The 20252-nt window shown below is 37.4% G+C and overlaps 1 protein-coding gene across 2 annotated transcripts in view; it reads left to right on the forward strand.

The window, feature by feature from the left end:
* TRHDE (thyrotropin releasing hormone degrading enzyme) overlaps positions 1-20252 on the forward strand; it is a 218370-nt gene that overhangs the window by 114773 nt on the left and 83345 nt on the right. For both annotated transcript variants that reach the window (XM_065844053.2, XM_071799303.1), the window contains exon 7: positions 5767-5832. In XM_065844053.2, coding sequence (XP_065700125.1) covers positions 5767-5832 — 66 coding nt within the window. The remainder of the gene's footprint in view (positions 1-5766; positions 5833-20252) is intronic.

Genomic DNA, 20252 nt, shown 5'->3' on the forward strand with positions numbered 1-20252 from the left:
GGGGACTCAGATTTTTAAGAATATAGCAGAGAAGTGCAATGAATTATTTGCAGTCGTCTTTCCTGCTGAAGAATGTGTGGATTCCCATGCTCAGTTTATTGTTTGTATCAGACAGGTTGCAGAAACTATCAATTTGAGGTAGGTATTTGGGAAATCCTAACTAAAAGAGCTGAGTTAATTGTTAGGAAGTCTGCAGAGCTGGGTGGCACCCATCTATGAGTTCTGAAGGTAGCCAGATGTGGAGCTGCGGGACTTCTGGCAATAGGGCATAGACCATCCTTACAAATGGCGAATGGCCACTGCACCAGAAAATTGCTGGGGGCAATGTACAGAAAGGGCTCCAGGGCAAGTCCTGGGACCTATAGACTGATGAGTTTGACTTTCTTCTCTAGCAAAGTGGAGACTCCAATATGTAAAGAGTGAGGTAACTGAGCACATGGGTAAATATGTTGGTCTTGCCTGGACGTAGCTGCTGCAAAGGGAGATACTGTCTGACTAACCAGCTAGAATTCTTGGAGGAAGTCAGTAGACACTGAATTTACAAAAGATTTTGACAAGGCACCTTACTTGTGGCTCAGAGTAAGTAGTTTAATGAGGGAGCTATTTAATGTATGTGTAATGTGACAGATTCATTAAAGAATACTAGTATATGTCAGGTATATATTAGTAGCCTTCAAACTTTGTGTATTGATTGTCATCCTAAACGAGGAGCTCTTTAGGAAAAAACGGTACCTTTGTGAGTGCCTGCATGTGGTCTGAGCCTTGTTTTAGTCATAGAAGATGAAGGTGATTATAAGAAGTTATTATTGCTAATAACTCTTTTAACAATAATATGAATAAAATCTAGTGTAACTGAGGTAGAGGACAGGGTAACACATTTCCCTTAGCTAGAGAGAAGGTAAGCCTAATCTTGAATTGCAAGGGTATGAGTATACAGAAAAATAGACCTCCTATCTGTGTCCCATTGTATTTGAAAAAGAAGCGATGCCATTACATGTAAATCAAGACTGATTTTGAACTGGCTGGTGCACAACAGAAGAATGTTAATAAATCACCTGTATTTTTTTTTTTTTTTTAATAAGAGAATAAAAACAAAGATAAATGGTGGAGGTTTCTTTGAAAATTAACATACTATTTTTTTTTTTTAATAAATTCAATTATGTAATTTTTGATGGTAGTCCAATGCTCCTCTTCTCAGTACCTCACTCCACCCTTAGGTCTTGGGTACCATGTTGGTGTTCTACCTACCAAGATACTGCCTGGTTTTAGTTTGTATGTCACAAAAGGGATTGCTCTAAATGAAATCAAAACAAACAGCTTTCATTCCTAAGCAAGGATGGCAAGGTGGAAATTCAGTTAAGAAATGAGGTCTGTGTGATTATTATTACTGATATTTGGCTTTACAATAGATAAATGGATAGGTGAGCCTTGCAGATGCTGTCTCAGACTTCACAGACTGAGGGAGGTGTTTTTGCACTGTTTACGCTTTCACATTTACTAAGGTTGCTCTGTAAGTTGCAGAATAAGTTGAGGAATTCGTGTCATCTCATTTGGGATGTTCACTGTATAGACTCCTGCAACGTCTAGCCCTCTAACCTCCTTGCATCATCAGTGAAGATAAATAGGCACTTTTAAGGTGAAATTAATCTGTCCTATTTTAAAAGCATGTCTTTGGATGAGATGAATCATGATGAGCTGAAGTGCTTACTTCTCTCTCTGTTGCCTTTAAAGGGAGTCAAGCAGCTGGCTCAGCTGTATAAAACTGAGAAAGCATCAGATAGCTACAATAGAGGTATCTGCATTCAGTCAGGTGAATCTCAGTCCTATGGTTAAAACAATATCAACAAAACACACAAAAACAGAACAAAAAAAGTTAATATTCTAGGAAAGAATTATAAGATTTGGTGGAAGTGAAGGATGGAAGAGTTCTGCTTTGTATGGGTCAGCCTTCTATGCTCTCTTTTCCTTCCCCCACCCCAATGCATTTACAAAATGATAATTTCACCCTCACAACAGTCAGCTGTAGTTCATGGTTTCTGGTTTTTGTTGGTAGCATTTTTCTCTCATAAGTATTTTTTAGAATACTGACATAGGTTTTGGTCCTTAGAAGAATAATGCTGAATGAGTTTACGGCTCATTTGTATCTCTTCACACATGGCCCCTTGCCTTCTAGCTCCTGCATAATCCTATCTGCTTGTTTACTGATCTTTACATTGTTCCCTTTACTGCAACTGCTTCACCAGTTTGTTATTTTAAGTGCTTTTCTTTGCTGTTTGCTTGGTGCGAAACCCCCACCTTCAGCTAGCAAGCATACTGCCCTCTTTTTAGGGCCTTCTCTTGAAGACCTGCCTTTGCTTGTTTTCTTACATGAAGGTAGGACAATGTTGAATAAACCAAGATATGATATCTGTTATATGACTGTATATGTAGAAAAAGATGGTGTCACACCAGTTTTATATCTCCACAATTCAGAAATCCTTGGGAACTACTAACTAGTAAAAAACTTTTGTAACAGAGTGGGGAATCAGTCTCTGTATGACCTTTTTGGATGATGCAGTTGAATTGATCTCACCTCACTTTAGATGTCTGCAGTGCAGATATGTGCATATGAGCTAGTCACCCAAGGCTCCTTTAGGCGTGAATTACAAGAGATGGGTGCTTTTAGGGTACAATTCATCTGATCTATTTGGAAGTCTACTTTAAGATGAGATAACGTTCACACAAAAGTGACTGGTGCTGTCCAAGGAAATCTAGGCAACTAAACTAATTGTAGACACAGATGCTATAGATACCTGCATTTAGTCAGATGTATCCCAGCCTGTATAACAGTACTGTGTAGAATGCAGTAGTCACATTTTAATGAGTTCATACTTAAGACTCACTTTTTTTTTTCCTGTTAAAAAAATTCTGTGTTACTTTCTTGCTTATAAGAAATGATTACAGGATGCAAGTTGCAAGTGAAACATTTAGTTTAAGAATTCAGATATAATAAAATTGAATTGTTCAATAAGTCAGATAATTAAATTAACTTACAGTAAGTGTGACCTCTAGTGATACCACAGGATCAAAACATAGGAGAGTGAGTCTTTAAAAATCAGTTTCATTTCACCTGAGATCAGGGTTCCAATCACTTTATTTTATGTTAGCATGGACAGAAATAGACTCAATGCTTTAGCTGTGGCTCTGCATTTTGTAGATTTCAAAGACAAGTTCAGCTCACATATAATGGAGTTTTGCTCCTAATTTTAATAATGGATAGTCTTTACTTTGGAGTGATTGTGCAAATAAGTTTCTTCATGGAAAGAAAGAGCATAAACTGACAGCACTTCAGCCAATATGGGATAATTGCCCATGAGCATGCTTTTTCCCAAGAGCACTTTGCAGAAGAGGACTGTGTGTGCAGTTAATTTCCATGGAGTAGCTGATATGTTCTGCCTTCCTTTCCTACAGCAGTGCTGAGGCTGAGGAAGCTTTGACTGTGTCGTACATTATATGAGAGGCATGCTGGATGATCTTTGGCAAATTATTTCATTATGATGTTTCCCTTTAATTTACAGGATACTGATATCATTGTCTTACAAAACACTCATGGGATTTGCTAATGAAAAGTGCTTCACCAGAGCCATGTAGTGCCATTAATCATTGACTGAATATCCAGTCTATTAATCTGAATAGACTTTTATTAAGATGGGGTACAATGGCTTAAGGTGAGTCAGATTTTGCACTGGCAGGAACATAGGTACATTTTTTTGAGTAGGAAAGAATGGCTTTCCACTAGACCTCCTAAACCAATGTGTTTTACCTCTTGACAAGGTACTGAGTCATCCACTGCCTAGAGGAAAGCACTTATATCATCAATAAATGGTCATTCTGCCCTGTAAGAGAGACAGGTTCACTTATCAAGACTCCATATATCATTCCTTGGTTGGACAAATATTGGCAGAGCAGAAGTGGCCCAAGAGTGAAGTGAAGAGCAGATCAGTTGCATGTCAGGGTGTTCAGGGAACGATACTGACAGTTTCCAAAGAGCATCCTCTGCAGTGGGACAGATTTGTTGTGATTTAGGATTTTCTGTAGATTTAGGTCTGAGTCAGAGAACCTTTCAGGAGGTATGGAAATGTAGGTCTTCTGGACATCTCATGTAGTTCACTGAATGTCTAGTGAATAGGCAGTGGAAACACTAGCATGTTGGGCCATTCAGATGACCTCAACGCCGTATGTTCCAGTGCTTCTGTGACTGAACTTACTGCACATACCTTCTTTGTCTCCCAGAATCCTCTGGTTAGGGTCATCCTCTGAGCTCCTCTTTTCAGTAAGCCCCTCTTCCTTACGCCAGTTATTCTGCATACCTCTTGCTTTTTGATCCTGCAACCCCATTTCTCTTCACCTCCAGGGTGCCAGGATTTGCTGACTTTCCCTTTCCTTCCCAGAGCTGGGAATATATTGGTTGCTTCTGCTCTTCTTACAAATGTATTGCTGTTCTCTGTTCCATGCAAGAAAGACTGAATTAAGTTGTTTCCTGTCTTCTTCCCATTTCTTTCCCTCACACACCAAGGGCTGTATTTGCTCCATTTCTCCTTCTTTCTGTCCAAGACAGTTTTTTTTTTTTTTTTTCCTTTCAGAATTCTCTGGTTTTCTGTTTTCTGCTTTTTCTTTGGAATCCCTTTCCTTCACTCTCCTCTCCTCTCCTATACTTTCCATCAGCAAGTAAGTCAAGAAGGTGTTTGTCTTCCCAGTGTGGGGAAGGTGGCAGAGCTGGGACAAGTACATTGTTCTGGAAGCTGTAAGTAGGACTTCTGGATTTCCTGAAGGAAATAATTGGTAGGAAGTACTTCTAAAGTAGCTGTGAAATCAGATGGATCCTGAGAGAGTAGTCCTGCCTTTGTGCTTTGGATCTCCTATTCAGTCTATTATTGCTTTTTTATTTTGTTTGGTATGTAGGGGCCATCCATAGTTCCATCCACTGTGGCTAAATGTTACCTGTGAGAGGAATTTTATAATTATTTTTTTATGTGTATCTGACAGTTCTTGGTCTCTGGACTGAAAAAGACTCTGTGGGCAAGATCATCTGAATGTATTTTCTTGCTTACTTCTCAAAGAAACCAGTAGAGTTCAGGTGCCTAGGTAAATATATGCCTGTTGCTACTACGTGAAATTTAAACTGTGAGAAAGAAACCAGGGGACCCTGGAATAATAATAAGTGAGTAGGAAAAGTGATGTGTGATGAGCGGAAGAATGTAATTAAGGATTTTGATTGATCTCTTTTATATATTTTTGGTTCTGCTACAGATGTTCTGGGTTGCCCCACCCAAGTTACTTAGTGGATAAATAATGTTTCCTACAAAGGAAAGTAGTATCACTAGATGATGAAAGTAAATATTGTGAATAATCACTATGGTAGAATTTAGCACAAACATTCTTTTTTGCCCTCCTTTAAAACTGTCCAGTTCTGGTGAGTGCACAGAAGGGCTGGGAACAACCAGCTGTGGAGCTGACACATCTGTGCTCCAACAGTGGAGAGAGTGTGTTTATTGACCTGCACCTTATTCATTATGTGGAGCAAGATATTAACAATAACAGTCTACTCCCTCACTTTTCCTTGTAAGCATCTGCATTATCTACACTAACTCTCTTTCATCCCAGCACAAATAGGTTTCCAAGATGGACAGCATTGGATGGAAATGACTACTTCAGATTGTTATGATTGTGTAATACTGACATGCAAAAATATTAACATCTTTTTTTTTCCTTTATTATTTCCCACAGGGTGCAGCTCTAATTCGAATGTTGGCTAACTTTATGGGTCACTCTGTGTTTCAAATGGGCTTACAAGTAAGTAAAAGCATTTCCATCTTTGTGTAGGTGTGCATTTCTAGCAGTTTCTCTCACTCTTTTTTTACTTTTTAAACTATATTTGCATCTACTTGTGGAAATGCTGCTTTACTTCAGGACCATCTGAGGCATCAACATGTCCCTGAAGCTGAATTTAATGCAAGATGCTGAGCAATGTAACACACATTGCGGTGCCCCCAGTTTCACCTGTATTTCTTTGTGTATCAAGCGATTGCACTTTAAGTGGCACATGGTTTTCTGTCCATTTTGTGTAGATTGCTGCATAAAAGCGATTTTATCCGTGTGACAACCGTGTGAAGGGCTAGCTGAGGAAAGAGCAACATCTCTTCAATTACATTTGCATGCTGGTATAACAAATAATAAAAACAATGTAAAGCCAGCTAGAAAATACATAGCCCTAAAACTAGTAATGCTTTTCAGATATGTGTTTTTGCCTTCCCTTCCCCCAGAGCAAAATCCTTGAGCTTTACTCTTACCTTTGATAAGTATGGAGCGCTCTCTGCCTTAATAATGTTTTGAAAACTCACTCTGCCTTTTAAAATAAATTTTAAGAGGTAACATTTCTGTACAAAGAAAAAGAAATTCAGCATGCTGATTACCAAGGATGAACTCTTTTCAGCAATAATTCAGCACAAATGAGTGTTTCGTAAACTATTTAAAAACAAACAAGCCAAAGCATAAAAAACAATGCAACTCCCTCTATTCCACTGAAATCTGCTTGAGTAAATCATGTTACAGGCAGCTGTGATTGATGAATTATGTATGATGCAGCCTGCTACTTAGAAGTGTCCTTTAAAGTAAATTGATGTTCACCTGAAATACAATTATGCTAAGATGGAAAGAGCAATCAATCTTATCTGTTCTTAGTAAGCTTTTCATTTTGAAATTTAAATAAACCATGTCTAGGATCAGGTCATTTTTTAACAGAATAATTCTACCTCTAACCAAAATAAATTAGGAGATAAAATATAAAACAAAAGTTAAATAAATGCATTGATTATGTCAGAGAGGTGTGTTGCATACAATAGGCAATGAAAGGAAACCTGCTGGGGAAATACTGCTTTTTGGAGAGTTTACAGGATGTTCAGGTTTTCAGCACAACTTATTTACAGGACCAGGATCAGGACCAGGTCAGATCAGTTAGATAATCTTCTTATCCAAATAAGAAATCTTGAAATCAAAATTTTTCTTCGTAAAATCTTGTATATGTCAAGGATAAAACCCTCATCTCATTCAAGCCAATAAGACTTCTGTCCTTAATCCAGCACATTCCATGTTCCAGCCAGAAACTTTTGCCTGCACAGATCAATTCATATGGAAATTCAACAGCAGTTTTTCCCATTTCACTCAGGGTTTTAGAAATTTTTAATATGTATATCTCAATCCACATATTTCTGTTTTCTTCTACATTTGCCCAAGAAATAACAGTGTGCTAGTTGTCCTGAACTAAATTTAGAAAAAAGTTCAGATCAAAGAAAAAGGCTATACAGGGATTAAATAATCATAATTAGCATAAAGTTGTAATGGAGCTTTGTTTTTTTATTTGAGTGGTTTCCTATTATTTCTGCTTTTCACTGGTTCTGCTCTAAATAGAAACTCTTCTGTTTGATAATGAAAGTTATGAAAAATCTAGCTGTGAAAATCTGGCTAGTGAAAGTCTTGGCATCAGTTCAGTAGGAAGGTGACATTCTAACTTCCTTTATAAAAACTGTTTGAAATCCAGATAGAGATTTTCCATGTGTATGTCTCCAAGTTGAACAAAATAAAACATAAAGTTCATAAGATTGTTCATAGTTATACAATTGGAAATGTCTGTCAATCATTTAATTCTTTGTGTTTTGTGGATCTAACAAAGTAGTGTTCCTGCACTGTAGATTTGGGAGCCTAGCTTTGCTAATGGTAGGGGAACGGGAGGACTAATTTGCCCCTTCTGTCATGCATTGATTTAAGCTTTTTAGCTCTTTAGCCCTGGTATCATTACTTGGGGTTTATCATTATGTTGCCTTGAATCCAATTTTATCATGGAATTCTACTGTTCATCGAAATGGCCTTTCTCAAGCATAGCTGCGAAATCAAGTCTTACTGCTATTTATAGATCTCTTCAAATAATGAATACTCTGAAAGTGCACTTGATGGTTCATTCCTCCTGGCTTATTGTAATGGCTTGCTGAGTAACTGGGTTCTGAAGGACCTTCACTTTATCTGATTTGCTTTGTTTTTCATTAGACTTCAGTACATGGAGCACATCAGTGTTAATACTATTAGTATTATTTCAGTTCTTTTCAGCGTATTTGGTATGTCCTTAAGTGTTTCACAGATTATAAAAAAAGAGTATTCCTATAGTCTTATTACACTAGCATAAGCCAAAATGAGTAGCCCTTTATTTGTGTTTGCATGGAGTGTTTGTGGTTTCGTTAAAATCAAGGTATGATTCATGATCTAAATAAGAGTTACAGAATTAAAGCTTTTATATAAGAGATGCTACAACAAATATGCTGGCGTTTGGGTTATGGAGAGGAAAATATAAGGTTTAGAACAAGAAGCAAATGAGATAGCTACCTTTTTTGTTCATTATCCTTTTTTTTTTTTTTTTCTTAATCTAATTACATGCTATCACCTGACAGGGAATTTTTTGAAGAACAGATCCAGATAGCCTAGGGGAGAAAAATACATGTCAAATAAAACAATCAAATGTGTTAAAAAGGAGAAGAAAAAAGTTGCTGATGGAGAGTGAGGCTTTTTTTGGATGTTTTGCAACATTGACTATGAGCAGAAGCAAATGTACGAAGATCCCCATGATCCCCAAAGTTCAGCGAACTGTTCTATTGAGGAGTCTACAGGGAAGTAAAATTGTAGGAGAAATGCACAGTTTTATAGTGTAAATGGGTTTGGAGAGATTAATATCTCTTGAGAATAACGAGCCTGTTCCTATTACAGTAAATATACTGTGAAAGACCATTGGATTGTAGTGCGGAAGTTCCATGATAAAACTACAGCCAAGAGGCTTCCTAGAGAAGCTACAATATTCTGGAAGCCCTTTAAAGACATGTGATGCCTTGAATCATGTGACATTTTCAAATAGAAGACTTAGTAACAAAGACAGAACTCTCACCATTTTCACATAGCACTCCATAGACAAAACTGAAAGACAACATATTTATATTAGCTGTAATGAATAATTTAATGACAGTAATAGCCACAGCTGGTAACACTTGCATAGAAGAAAGTCCCAGCTATAAATTTTGTAGAAAATGTATAATAAAATCTCATCACAGTAGGTGATTTCTTTCTTTTTAGAAGTCCTATCTTTCATGATGTGCAGCATTTCTTATTCTCTAGGGAAATTCAAGAGGTGCACAATGCTGAATGCCAGTACTCTTCTTACAAAGTGATGTTGCTTTTCAGTCAAAAAGCCATTAATCAGCTAGGACAATGATTACAGTATGAAGAGGCTTGGTCAGCACCACTTGCTCTGATTATGTTTCTGAACTGCATAGATTGGTAGAGGAAGAAGATGTAAGTTGGCCGTGTCATTCAGTCATCACTCAGTGCAGTAATATGCAATATAATATTTGATTTGTGTGAGATTTTCATCTGTAGGCTGTTGTTCCTAATCTGTGTGCTTGAAATAAGTGGTTGCTCACATGACTGGTATCACTGTATTACATTTCCTGGAAGGTTTTACTTCTTTATTGCAAGGCGTAATTTTTTCATATTAACTACAGAGAGAAAGCCCAGTGATTCGAAGGTTTGGTACTTGGATGTGTGTAAAGAGGTAGCTCCAACTCTGTAATGAGACATTTCTGCACTGGTTTATTTAAGTTTTTCTTATATTTGGTTTGATTATTTCGGAGCCTCCTCTCTATTACTGTACGTTTGTCAACAGTGCATTTCATTTGCCATGTGGCAGCTCATTGATCACATAGATCTGTATCCTTTTGAACTTCACTTGCTGCTATGTATGTGCTCATCACTCACTCTGATTTAGTGCATCATCAGCAGCTTGAATTAGTTACTGTAGGAATCTCTGCTTCTGTGATAAATTAGCTGCTTTTGTACTTTAGGCTTCACATTGTACATTTGGAAGAAGAATTTCCATACAGTGCTTTGGATATAAGTTGTCGTTTTGGTGCTGTTGGGTGGCCACTGTATTGAAACAAATTGGTCAACCTTTCAGAGGAACTGTCTGGGGAAGTGTGTTGTGCAGGTTGTTAAATACAGCAAGGTTCAGATTTCAATCACTTTTTACTATCATAAAGCTGGCTAGTTAGACTTCCTTTTAGCCACACTGCTTAGTATTTCCTGCTCTTTAGACACCTGTGTGCGTCTGTGTTCTGTTTGAATTGTGGCAGTAAATGTGAAACTATCAGAAACTTTCTAGTTGTAAAATAAAATTATAATGTGCCAGTTTCCATACAGTTTGCCACTTCTGTCCCAGAATTTAGTAGTGCAGGAAAAATATTCATTAATTTTCACAGTATTATTTTCTAATCAATTTTTTACATAGTGTATTAAATAGGTTTCAGTGTCATCATTTTATCATGCCTATTTGTTATATGTTTCTTCTCAATTCACAACAGTTAGCTGTATGTTTTTTTTAAAATGAGACATCAGTAGAGACTTCTTAATAGATTTTTTGTTAAAAACAAAAAAAATCAGGTGCCATAGGATCAGATTCAGTGAAGCAATGAGCTGTGATGCTGTACCTGCATCAAGAATACACATGGAGCTACTTAGAGTCTTCCTCTGCTCAGTGGGAGGATGTAACTTTTGCCACCAGGCAGGAACATCTTCACAGCTGGAGTGCCTCTGGTGTTGCATCTCACCTCACTGGTGTATCCAATAGATGTTGAGTGAAGTACTTTTCTCCTGTGGTTTAGAAGACCACAGAGTGTATGACCTTGGTGAACATCAAAGTAGGCATACCGGCTATGACCTGGCTTTAAGTTACTTGCTACAAATCCCTTTATTTTTTAAACTATCTCACTTCTACTGACAGTTGTCGACAAGATAACTTGAGCATGTTAAAAATAGGATATAGGAAGTCATAGGAAATCTCATAGGAGCTGACGTCACAATACGTCATACGAGAGTGATAACATCTTTCACCTTTTCTGGCCCCTCAGCATTTCTCATGCTTGTAGTTTACGTGACTCTGGATTTTAGGTTTACATTTGTTAAATGAATTTGGTGTTATGGACTTTTTCTGTAGTTTTTTCCACCATGACTTAAGTAGTTCAGTAGAAGTTTACATAAGAAACTTCTGTAATTTGCAGTGACAGAGTATGTTTTTCCCTTTGAAAGTGGTAAAGATGTACAGCATAGTAAGGGCCAGACTCAGATATCACTACCAAAAGTGGAAGTCCTTCCTCTATGTCCATGAGGATTTGAGTATACTGTGTGTATAGCAAAATGCTTCTTTTTGAAGAAAAAAATGTGATTAAAGATGCATAATTCAAATGTACAGTTATTGAAAAATTCTAATTTTATGTTTGCATTCTTTTTCCATTTTGTACGTACCTTAACCAGGATTTTTAATTACGCAGTTGCCCAATGTTTTCTACGTAGGACAATTTCTGCTTCAGTTCAGAAAGTACATCACCAACAGTGAACAGAAGTCATACACCTCATAGGAAGGGAAGCGGTGGTGCTAGCCTCATTTTATAAATGGAGATCTAGTCCCACAGAATTTAAGTTAAAAATTACACAAGTCTGGATTATGCAATATGAGACACCCAGTGCAACACTTTTCTCTCCCATGTGTCTTATAGCACTTACAGATTGGAAGAATTTGTGTTTAAAGCACGGCTTCCACTGGCTTCATCATCGGCTGTGAGCACTCAGCGTGGCTGCAGCTCAGTCTCAAGGGGCACCAAGATGGGTGTCCAAAAATGTCAATCATACAATTAACATTGCTATAAAGAAATAAATCAGTGAGAGTGGTGTGGCTGCACATTTGGGGAGAAATGGGCACAATGTGGTGAAAATAAAAATGATCCATGAAATTTTGATATCTGTTTTGAAACACAGGAAGTATTCAGTCAAAGTATTTAGCATTATAAACTATTTCAGGTATTCAGAATAGACTTCACGTCAGGTTCAGTCACAGAGTCCAGGTCTGCTACAAATCAGGCCACAGAGCTGCACTTGATGCACCCACAATTACAGCAGCCACCTGTCATGTCTGCTGGTGGTTTTTGCCTGATATAACACACTGTGCAGAGAGACCTGTTTTCCTCAATGTTGCATTAACAGAATATTCCTGTTTGGTTATATTAACTCCTTTCCCTCCTTTCTGCTCTGCTTTTTGTCCTCGGAGCATTTGGATCAGACAGTTTTCTCCCCTGTGTGTTTGGGATTGCCAAGTGGAGGGAGAGCTGGGCTTTTGCCTTTCTGCTTCAGGGCCTTCACATCCCACCAAGCTTAAGCAGCCATGAGCTGTTGGTACAGAGAGAGAGAGGGAGTCTCTGTCTGCACGGTCACCTAAAGTTGATCAGTGCTAGGAAGAAGCATGTTCCTGAAACAAGATCCTCTTCCTTCTGACCGTTAGACTTCTGCTCCAGTGTGTGGGGACAGCAGAGCTTTTCAAAGAAGAGAGTGTGAAGAAAAAGTAAAAGATGATATTTTTCCATACTTTTTTTTTTTTTCTGGTGTTGACTGAAATTCAGTCTGAGGTGGACTTTTTGAAGATATTATTTCAGTCAAACAGTTACATTTTGGCCACATTGGAGGTCCCAGCAGGGTGAGTTATAAAGAGTGATAATGGAATGGCAGGTGCTGCTGAAGCTTAATAGCCAATGATGTCTCCCGTGCCCACGTTCAGAGCAAGGTTACGGTTGGTGTCACTTTAGTTAGGGGGAAGTCATGCTGTTCTTCAGCTAGAGTAAAATGTTGCTTTATTGCTCTATTGATAAAGCTTCTTACAAAGAGAAAATAAATTAGTATACACACGATTTACTTAACGTGTTTCCTCAGAACAGGATTGCGGGTTATGACAGTGTTACAATCAGTCATATTACAGGTACCACATACTCATTCACTTGGTGTTTTGCAGTGAGCTCTTATTTCATGTGAAATTTAGTTATGACTATTTTCTCCTTCATTTTTATTATAGGAATTATTAAGAGAAAGAATGATAGGTATGAATTCTCAGATAACGTCAGCAGGCTGAGCGGCTATTTAAGAAAATGTTTTCTTTTGGAATAAAATTATACTGTTTTCCTGATACAAGCTCAGTGGCAACCCCGCCTCTGTTGCTATGAGGCAGCACAATGGACTTTACAGGGCTCTGGAAGTATACATTTTATGTGCAATTCTGCTGTTCTTGTGCAATCAAAATTTCCATTAGCTCTTTAGAAGTCAGTGGGGATATTTCCAGCACAAAGACTGCTGGATTGAACTCATAGTTAACACTTATTACACATTGGAAATTAAGTAAATCTACTTCTGTTCAGCCCAGTGGAGGATATTGAGAAAAAATGTGAATCCCTAGAGGATAAAACAGACCATAGTAAAAATTTTCTTCTCCTTCTCCTTCTCCTTCTCCTTCTCCTTCTCCTTCTCCTTCTCCTTCTCCTTCTCCTTCTCCTTCTCCTTCTCCTTCTCCTTCTCCTTCTCCTTCTCCTTCTCCTTCTCCTTCTCCTTCTCCTTCTCCTTCTTCTCCTTCTTCTCCTTCTCCTTCTCCTTCCTCCTTCTCCTTCTCTCCTTCTCCTTCTTCTCCTGCTCCCCCTTCCCCTTGCCTTTCCCCTTCATCTTGCTTTCTTTACATACATTTAAGGTTCATTTAATGTAGCTAGGTAGACACAGTAACATACAGCCAGATGTAAATGCTAATTACTTTTAAAGTGTCTTCATTTTGCAAAATTAAATGCAGCTTCAGTGACTGTATTGTATAATGGTCTTTTGCACCATAAAGAAACATTTGCTCAGTTCATACAAGTAACAAATAACTTACTATTAATAGCAAAGTTGAAGCTTTGCTGTTACTGCTTTCCTATCTGTTATCCATTGTTACTGTACAAATATCACAGGTCATTATGATCTAGATACAGTGACATGCAAATCATACTTAGGATAAGTTTTCTCAAGTGAATTATGATGACTTTTCATAATAAGTAACATTAATTTAATTCTAGTTCTGGGGTTTCTCTAGAAAAAAATATTGCAGAAAAGTACATCAGAGATTTTTAGCCTGATTAGCAATCCCTGGGCATAGTTCAAGTTAATGCAGAGGAGTGAGCAACCAACCTGTCACAATTAGCAGGTGCCATCCAAATATCTCTGGAAAACATTCCATCATTTTTTGCATGCATTAAAATATATATATATATGTAGTGAGAGCAATATCTGTTTTTAGATTCACATGTATAATACAAGCAAGCAAGGCGAAACTAAAATGGATGTACAAATTCAGTCAAATATATGCAGTTCAGTTTCAAAGAGTACTTTATTTCTGTAAGATTTCTTCTTAGCTCAGTAGTTTAGTACCACTACCAAATAATACATCAAATACATTTTTCTTTAAAGCCAAACTTAATATACTAGCAGGTGCCTCACTGTACAGCAGATAGCATCAGACTCTGCTAGGCAATAACTCTGCAAACCGTCTAACTGTTCCCTTTAGACTTTGTATGCAATCTGTTTTGCCTCCACACTGCAAGTGCTGTTGCTGTGTTCCAAAATGAAACCTTCTTCCTCTTCGTGTTAATAGCTAATAGGTGAAGCTGAATTTTACAACATCTCTATTTAATAATTGTGATCTTTTAGTAAGGATTCCCAGCAAAGCAAGAAATATTTTAAAGTAGCCGGAATTTTGCCTGAGTACAAATTTTGAATCTATTTTACTTAGATGCCCCATTTGCACTGGATTTGCTGAGTTGCAATGCAGAAAACATGTTAATTGCAAAACTGCATTTCTTGCAGTGGTTTGAGGTTTGATTCTTTATTGTGTTGGAATGAAAATGACAGGATCATATTGATTTCAGTTGGGTTACTTCTGATTTGCGGTACTCTTATCAACAAGAAGCACGTAAAAGTGAAGGAAACAGTCCCATTGACTTAATGATGACTCTTGCCTCCTTTCTCTTACAAGTTCCTCTTGTGTCTCAGCTTGGATTGCACACTGTTTAGGACAGGATGCAGATCCTATCATATCCTCTAAATGAATGTTACACTTTCAACACCGTGGATGAGGTACTCTCAACATTGCCCTAATTCTTCTCCCGCTGAAATCAATGCTAAAAATCCCCTTGTCCTATATAATGCCAGAAATGTCGGTTCTGCTGATCTGATTATTGTTAGAGCATATGGGAATATTATGAATTACAAAGGAAAAAGGATGAAGTAAAATACTATAATTATGTGGCCTATTCTGCATCATTTGCTGTAGAGAAAATTAAGATTTATTTCCATATATGGTTCCAGTATCACTCTTCCTGATTAGTGGTTATAGCTTGCTGCTTGAATATAATGATTTAATTGCAGATATGACATGTTGACAGTGGATATTTTCCAGTTGCTGATGATTGCGAGCATTGTATCACTGTCTTGTGTGAAAAAAATCTACATATACCTTTTGAAAATAAAGGCCTGAAATTTTAGTTGGTGTACATTTATGGGATTCCACTGATTTGCTTCTCTTGGATTTTATGCATTGACTGAGATACTAGCCCAAAGAGAAGGCAAAACACAACTGAAGTGAATTCTTGCATGATGCCTCTGAAGTATGCTGCACACCTCTCAAGTTTTTTTTTAAACTTCTTTTTGCCAACTTGTGAGTTTGAATCCAGAAATTAACCAAGGAGTTCCTGACAGTGGACATTTTAAACACAGCTTTACTGTGCTACCTTGGCAAAATTACTGGGAACATCGAACATGTTACTTGCTCTTAAAGATTTTTAATTGCTTAATGCACCTAATGGTAAAAATACAGTCTGGATAAATGAGCGGTTTAGAAAGTATAATTTTATGTGGAACAGATAAAATAATTCTTTTGTGTTGTTATTATTTAAAGAAAAAGACAAAAATGATTTTAGGAAGTTTAAAAAAATAATTTAAAAAAAAAAAAACAGTCCTATCTACCACGCCTGGACATCTTACAGGGACAAAACTTTTAGAAAATGAAGAGATAGAATTACTAATCACTTAAAACCGTTTTAGTCAACAACTTTCTATTTGGAAGAGATTCAGCAGGTAGCTCTACTGGTAAGTGTAGAATTATTAGAAATAATAAGAAAATTAAGATTATCCTTTTGAGATACATGCTTTGATTTTTTAAAGTTGTGTAAAATCCTAATTCAGAATTTTGTTTTGAATGCCAAATAAACATGTTTTAAGCTGTGTTTATACATGGACACACGAAAGTTCATTCAATGTAGCTAAAGGTGTGACTTGTCATTGGATTACTTAAACTTCATTTTAGCCCCATGTGGACACTCAAAACTGAAATTAACTGTAGTTTCGTGTACTTTAATTCATGATAGTGTTTTCATTGTGACTTGAAGTCACTGAGTTTAGTCTACTTCATTTCCAAATTACAGTGTTCATATGTAAGATTTAATGAAAGTTAACTAATTCACTGTAAAAATCAGCTTATTGATGAGGAATGATAATATCAAGTATTAGTTGCACACTGGAGTATCTCCTTTAGAGAAATGAACTTCAAAATAAACTTCTTGTTTCCCTCAAATGGGATACATTGATAATCTTTCTCTTAACTGTCTTCTGAAATCACTGTGTTTCTTTCTGTCTGGTCTCTAACATAACACTTGTCACATAGTTGGAAATGGCACTGATAGCACTGGAAGCCAGCCTTCTATTTTCCTCAATGCCACCTTCAGCTGCTTCTTCCCATGCATGCATGGCCACCCAGCGCCACTTCATTTGTACCATGGAAATAGTTTGGATTCCTTTTTATTGTACCTGATCAAGGAAAGGAGGCCATCCTTGGTGCAGAATGATAAATTTGCTTCCTATGCAGGCCATTTTTAATGTCTAGTTTGCAAAGTAGTCTCACAAACAAAGAGATGGGGACAAGGAGGAGCAGAGGTTGTGGAAGGTACTTTGGCTGTACCACCAAAGTATCATCAAGCTGTAGTACAAGAAAAATACAGGAATGTATTTGATGCTATGTCTGTATATAAAAGAGATGTGATAATTTTAGTACTAGGTGGGGACAGTCTACACTGCAGGTATGGCCCTTATGCTGCTTACATGCTTGCTGTTTCAATACGATTTTGGTGCTGTTTTTGTTATCCTAGATTGAAATGTGCTTTTAAAATTAGTTTAATTTTGGGCTTGTTGGCCAGCAAATAACTTAATTTTTGTTGGGGTAACATATTTTAGTGCAATAGGAGACTGAAGTATAGGAAGAATATAAACATTTTTGATGCTCTGGTAGAACTCAGTCATGAAAGTTAAAGTATATTCCTTGACTCTATTGTATTCTGTAGGTTGGCAGTTTCTGACAAGACTGCCTGGAAGAAGTTTTGGGTAGTCTTAGTATTAATATTAAAACTGATGTAGTATGTAAAACTGATGTAGAAGGTAAAGAAGTTGCTTGGTTTACCTGACATCAAAAAAATCTGTTTCCAAGGCTTTTCTTAGCTGGCTTTGCAGTAGTGCTTTGGTAAGTGATTGATCACAGCTATTCTTTCAATTTGGAGATAGCTCTGCAGCTTGACTCACTGGTACAAATTAATTCTGACACAAATAGAGTTAACCCTCATCTAATTTGCCTTGTATAGTGTTTACAATGACCAATAAGATGAATTTACCTACTCCTTATTGTCTGACTGCCTAGCCAGGAGGGTGATCACTTCTCTTCCTTAAGGCACTGTCTCAAGGGTTAGTCTGTTGTACAGCTGAAAAATGCTGCAAACCTAGTTGGCTATTTTAGCTCTTCTATTCAGTAGTCTTCCACTCTTACAGGAATCTTCACTTCTTTGTAGCTTATGGATAGTGATTTACTACTGGTTCTCACTCCCTCTTGTCACTCACCACTGCGAGCACATGCAGTACCTTCCTCTCTCTGACACTTGCCCAGGCTTTCTTTATTTAAATGTCAGGCAATGTCAAGATAATATGCTATAGCAGCTTTGATGTTAGCAGAGTGAAGGGGGAAAAAAGGTGGCATGTTAATAGTCCGTGAGTCAGCATCTGTCGGGTGGTGTCTGGTGGCTTAAGGTTAAGTATACAAATTTCAGGGAAAGCAAACATGCTGGATGTGATAGCCAAAGCCTTAGAGCCTGATATCCACCTGAGCTAAATGTTTTTATTAGTAGCTCTAAATCTTTGGTGAGATACAGCAATCCTGTATAAAACTGCTCAACAAGAAGAAAGCCGGAGGGAGGAGGATGTGCACCCAGGAATAGGAATGAAATACAAAAGAGAGAGGTAGAGACAAGACTGCTGTTTCCTGAGCCCTGAGATATTAGGGCATTCAGAGGAATGTAGCCACAAGAATTTGATGCCAAAATATTTAGTTGCTTTTTCCTCACTCATGTTATATAGTGGAATTTCCCAGTTATTTTTAGGAGAAAAAGTAAGTTATTCAATGTTAATCAGTTTCAGATCTTAGCACCACTCATAAAAGTCAGGAGCTGTTCCTTCAGCCAAAAATCAACTTCATGCAGATAAACTGAGAGGAGTTTGGTCCTATAATTGAGGTTTCATCTCCCAGTTATAAATCTGAGGTCTCTTCTGAAAGCAAGATACATGATTACAGACATATTCCCCCTTTGCACTTGTTTAACCTCTTCACGTTTATTAGTCACTACCTTTTATTAGTTGTGTTACCATTTTTCGATGGTAGGATAATTCATTGTTTTCAGAACCAAGTGGTCCAATCTCTAGCAGTACTGAGAGAACTAAGATTGCAAAGGGATAAAAGACTATTTCCTTTTAAATAATCTCCTTTTCTTAAAAAAGTCTAATACATTAAAGGGCCTGCAAGCTTACTCAGTACAGTATTACTAAAAACATATTTAAAAATCCTTTATCACTTTTCACTGTACTCCTATTTCTACTACTGTTCAAGCTATCTGCTTTGGTATTCAAGTAAATATATAATTTCAAAAGCATTGAGCCCCCCTTTTTTTTGTTTTTTGAGGCATCAAGATTGCTGTTTGACAAAACATTACATTATAGTCTAAATCTGTTGGGATTTTTTGCAAGATATTTGATTTTGGTTATGCACTAACTGGACTTTGTTTTGACACTGTGACAGATTCTGGATTTTTTTTTTTAGTTATTATTTGGTCTGAAAAATTACTAAAATGTCATAAAACCACGTTGTCTGATTATTTTTTTTTTATGGATAGAGGTGAAGGGATCATATTCCATTATTCTTTTTAGCAAAGAGTGGCTGTATGTTTTAATGCCAAGATGTTAAGAAGAGTAATACAGGTAGATGCTTGCTGAAAATGTAAAACCAACTGATCATTTTTGTGTGTGTATTTGATTAGTTTTCATATTGAGTGACAGTCCACTAGGATCTGTGTACTCTCTAATTTCCCCATGACAGAGTTTAGAGGCAGCATTTCAGTGAAGGAGAAGGGGGGAATGTTAGAAAAGTGATGTTGAGTCTAGGGTTGTTAAAGAGGTTTTCACGCCGTCTTTTCTTCTCACATATTCTGTAGGGTTCTAACTGAAAGTTAGGAAGGTGGCTGAAGCATATCTTTGTGCTCCAGTGTACTCCAGTTGATGGAACAGCTTTTGTAGGTGATAGACTTGGGAGTTTATGATGGGAAGCAGCCTTGCAGTTGGATGGTTCTGGGCATATGAGAAAGTGACTTTAAGTCACTTTACCTCCTTTGAAGCTGTGCTGAGCGCAGCTGAGCTTCAGGCAGCTATGTTTTCAGTGTCATCCTCCTTTTCTGTTCTGTGGCTTGCATCTTTCTCCTGTTTGCTTTGGTTCTTTTCTATTCAATGTAAAGATGAAGGGGTGGCTAATATTTCTGCCCTGGAGAATTACAGTGAATGAGAAGATGTCTTCTACCTTTTTGCAAGCTAGTTAAGACTTAGATATGCATCCCCAGGAGGAAAAATGGATTATATTCCTGCTTGTTCCATCCTTAGAACAGACAAGCAAGGTATGTATAGATCTTTGGGATGTATTTGATGCTGATATGTATAAGCCTTTTCTCTTTCTTTTTAAGTTGAGTGCCTGTCCATGAAAGATACTTCAAGAGGGGCTACTAGTTTGGTAATGAAAGTTCGGACTGGGTCATGGTAAACCTAACTAGCTTTGAAATTGACAGCTTGGATTGTGGTAACAAAATGGAACTTTGCAGCATAGGTGGGAGTGGTTTGGTCTGGTGGTGGTCTCAGTATAAAAGTAAGCTCTGGTATAAGGACACGTATGATATAGATGTGTAAAAGCATTGAGCGGCTTGGGGAGA

This window comes from Patagioenas fasciata, chromosome 1, assembly GCF_037038585.1.
Source record: "Patagioenas fasciata isolate bPatFas1 chromosome 1, bPatFas1.hap1, whole genome shotgun sequence".
NCBI lineage: Eukaryota > Metazoa > Chordata > Aves > Columbiformes > Columbidae > Patagioenas > Patagioenas fasciata.